At 38.0% G+C, this 4,149-nt stretch overlaps 1 protein-coding gene across 1 annotated transcript; it reads left to right on the top strand.

Moving 5' to 3' along the window:
* Nucleotides 1–256: 256 nt before the first annotated feature.
* LOC108771191 (uncharacterized) lies at nucleotides 257–4,149 on the top strand (the record flags this gene model as incomplete). Its single annotated transcript, XM_018551445.1, has 8 exons — nucleotides 257–502; nucleotides 677–798; nucleotides 1,034–2,503; nucleotides 2,580–2,789; nucleotides 2,898–3,007; nucleotides 3,395–3,609; nucleotides 3,727–3,986; nucleotides 4,045–4,149. Coding segments are annotated over 8 exons (2,734 nt in total), but the record flags the coding sequence as incomplete, so codon positions are not given.

Raw genomic sequence — 4,149 nt, 5'->3', positions numbered from 1 at the left:
TGTATTATTTTTAAATGAAATTTTACTTGACTCTTACATCGCCCTTTCTATTTGTATTAATTACTGTTATTAAACATCACAAATATGAGAATGGTCTATAAATATTGACCTGAAAAGAGCAAGATGGCAAGAAATGGATTACCATAAGCAGCGAGTATTTAAAATTATTTCACTAATACACTCGCTACAGAAATATAAATGTAAAATAGTTCCGTTTAAATGAATGATAATTGTAAAAATATTTTTATTTTCCAAGGCATATTGTTATGGGCTTAACGCAATGTGGCCAATTCCTGCTCACGTATACATACACGTTGGACGTCAGCAGCAACACGTCTTTGTACAAATATCTGTTACATTGGTGGGCTTTCACACCCAACCGTGTAGCCCGCAAAGTTTCCGAAGTTACATTGTTTGGCAATTATACAATTTATAGGGAATTAAACATAGTTATATCTCAATGGCCGATGGAACGGAATAAACTTGTAATTCATGGTCTTGGGTAAATATTCCTGAATAATATGTTTATTTTTATTTCTGCAATAAACTGCACTAGAACTTTCTAACATAAAAAGTGTGCACAAGTTTACCTATAAAAAAACAAACTACTTCTTGTCTTTTTGAAAAAGCTCTAAAATACGGTACACAAATCAGTAATATTATTTATCTATTACAGTACAAATTTCTTACATTTACAACCGACTGATAGAGCATATTTAACAATAACGACAGTACCGTCTCTTGAGAATTGCAAAGATTGTTTGAAAGTTGCTGCATCGTATGAAGAAGAAGGCGAAGGTAACAAATAATTCACAATTTTTAGGTGGAAAATAAATATATCTTTAAATTATATTTGAAATTATTTATGCAATATTTTCAAACGGTATTTGAAATCATTGTATAAATAAATACAATATAAATATACATTTATTTTTTCTCTTGTTTTTCAAATTGTATTTGAAAATAATATATTAAACATACTCGTAATGTATGTATATAGTGTAATAGTATTAATCGAAATTAACTTTATCAGAATTAGCTGCAAATTGGGATAGCTGTGTACGATGTAACTGTTTACAACATGGCCTTACGGTTCACACGACTTATGAAGTCATCTCACCGTACCCGAAGTTTCGAGCCACAGTGTGTCTGAATTATTGGAATCACGTTGTGGTCAATACGGGAAATTTCCTACATGTTCTCAGGGTAGATTTAAATATACCTAAATCGAAGAATCAGAGAGCGTGCGATAAACAAGATAGCGTCATACATGATCCCGTCGTTCCGGACACGATCCCACTGGACATGAGCGATGTCGAGGAAACGGATTACTCGACAAGGACAGAACGATATGAGAGTTCGGATGAAAAAGTGAGCACGCCGGAATGCGTCGATCGATCTCCCAAATGCGAATCCAGCATAGAGCACGATTTTTTAGACGAGCCAATTAAATTAGACGATAAGCTAGGACATGATTTGCTATTAAATACCTCAAGCAGTAATCAAAGCGACTATGTCTGTGATATAAATAGTAAGTCTACTGCTGCAGGCGCTTTAAACGTTAAGTTCTGCGAATGCTTGGACATGACTGAATGTAAGTGCCGAAATAGCAGCAGCAGCTGCAGCAGCAGCCCTGTCTCGCGGCCGGCTGGTGTTGAACAGACGGCCATCTCTGTACGGGACAAGATCCTACAGGATTTCTGCGAGGACACATCGCAGGAGCTCAATATCGGCAGCGATCTTATCACGTTAGTGAAACATCCGTCGTGCTCGCCGCGTTCGACGCCACAGAGACTGCCTGCTGATCTTAGGGCGATGACCACGTGGTCGTTACCGATTCTTACTCCACCGTCGGATATCCTTCGCACTCGCAATTCGGAATCTAGTCATAGAATCCAGGTCCAACGCAATAGCAATAGCAGCCAGCAACGCCCGAGCTCGCCGCAACCTGGTGCATCGCAACGAGACAACTCCGTGGCTTCCATAAACTCACCGTTGCAATCTGTGTCGATCAGTCCCTCGTCCTCATATTCGTCTCGTTTGATGTCGCCGCCTATTGCCCGATCCTTTCGCCATCCGAGCTCGCGCAAGAGATCGAATCTGCATTCACCTCCGCCCGTTCCGACTCAATCGACAAGAACGACGAGAGCGACGCATAAGCTCATCCTCGAAGCGGAGAAAGCATACGAGTTCACCGACGAGGCACAGGAGACAACCTGCGAAAAGCTCAGTTCATTCAGAAAGCGCCGACTCGCCGACAAAAAGTATGAGTTTTGCGATGAGACGGAGGACGCGGAGAATATAGTTCCTTTTAAGCACATACGTGACCAGTTCAGACATCGCGGTACCTGCTCCATACATCAGATTCCCTCCTCGCCGGCGATGTCGCCGGTTCTACCCAATGGACGAAGGCATTGGGTCGATTCGGATCAAAGTGAATCAGACGAATTGAATCTTGCTCAAGATATTAGTATAGCCAATGATTTATCGAATACCGAATCAGGTATAATGTCACAATCATTATCAAAATAAAACGAGAGTTTGAATAAAATGACGAACTTTATACTTTTATTTTCTAGCTGAAAAAAGTGTTTTACGACCATTGAATCAAAACCAGCTTTCTAACGGAAGCGTGCACAGAGACCGTGTTGGCAAGTGTTGCTCGAATTTCTCGCCATTGGTTCCCAGGAATAATTTGCAGTACCCTCTAATAAAATGCACCGCGCGTTTTAAACGGAGCTACATAGAACTTGACGATGAAATGATATCGGTGATCACAGATGTGGAAGGTATAGATTTATTATTATTAATTTGCAGGTATATGATTTTGTAGATTATGGCTTATAATGCTTTTTATTACATATGTAACTAGTGTTATATTGAGACTATGCTTACAGATGAAGAGACAGGCGGGTATGTAAGTTACCAGTGTGTACTTCCGATGCTCGTGCATGGCTCCGGATATGTTCAAATGCAAATGATCAGCAATAGTAAAGCAGAAAAGCTGGTATTTATTATTTAAAAAAATGGAACTTTCTCAAAGTGAAACTTTTTAAGTGGTTGAAATATAAATGTATAGGATGGGCAACAAGAAAGGAAAAGAATTTAAGAAATTATTCTAAATGATAAAATCAGACGAAAATAAAAAATAATAAAATTTTTAATTTGGCTTTGTTTTTTAATTATAAATGTTTAAACATTCACATACACTATTACGTGAATGTTTAAACTTTTAGAATACTGTAAACTAAAAATACAGAGGAAGCTTTTTATCTTAAATCGGTTTAAAATTTTCTATCATCTGTTGCCGAATTCATCTTGTATATACAGTTGATGAAAGAATAATTATAAATAAAATATGAACGTATTTCTGATGTAACAAAAATACTTTCAGATAGTGCCATGCGTTTCTATAACACAATTGAGTTTTGATATCGAGACTTTTTCTCACCACATAGCAGATTGGATCTGCTCAAGATTTAAGAAAAAGTATTGGCATTGTAGCGATTATGATATCGAAATAATTGATGTATGTGCGCTTAGCGGCGATATTATATGTTTGCATATAATGAAAATCCAAGCAAGTGAGTTATGTAATCAGACACAATGGTAAGCACACATGCCATCCTACGAATTAATTCGTTGATTCCTTTGCACGTTAATTTTGCATATTACATTTTAAAATTTAAATAAAACAGTCTCAATAAATTAATATGATACATCCAGTATTCCGCAAGAGAGGAAGCAGTACGAAGTCGGATGTAAGTTCACATGGAACATCGATACGAGCCAATACAGGATAACGGATGTGTTACCAATGGAGGAGGTAAAGCCTGAATCTTGGAAGCCGACTATCACAAATATACCGAATTTTCGTAGCCAATTATGGAATCCAACCCGCCGTTTGGCTACGCAATTGCGGGAAAAGATTCAACAACCATACGCGCACACAGTGCGTTTTCTTCATAACGAGATGAGTTTAGCAGGTCAGTATCTGAATTTATCGAATTTATAGAACGAATGCGTACATTGAGTTTGTTGCAGGTGAATCTATAACCAAGCTCATCGATCTGGACAATCTAGTGCAGTTCTATATAACGCCAGAATACTACGTAGAACGTACAAACGACGCCTTAATGGAGTGAGGAA

The sequence above is a fragment of the Cyphomyrmex costatus genome, unplaced genomic scaffold, assembly GCF_001594065.2.
Source record: "Cyphomyrmex costatus isolate MS0001 unplaced genomic scaffold, Ccosl1.0 C2389057, whole genome shotgun sequence".
Taxonomy (NCBI): Eukaryota; Metazoa; Arthropoda; class Insecta; order Hymenoptera; family Formicidae; genus Cyphomyrmex; species Cyphomyrmex costatus.
Note: the sequence above shows the minus strand (reverse complement) of the source record. Positions and strands in the feature narration are given on the sequence as shown.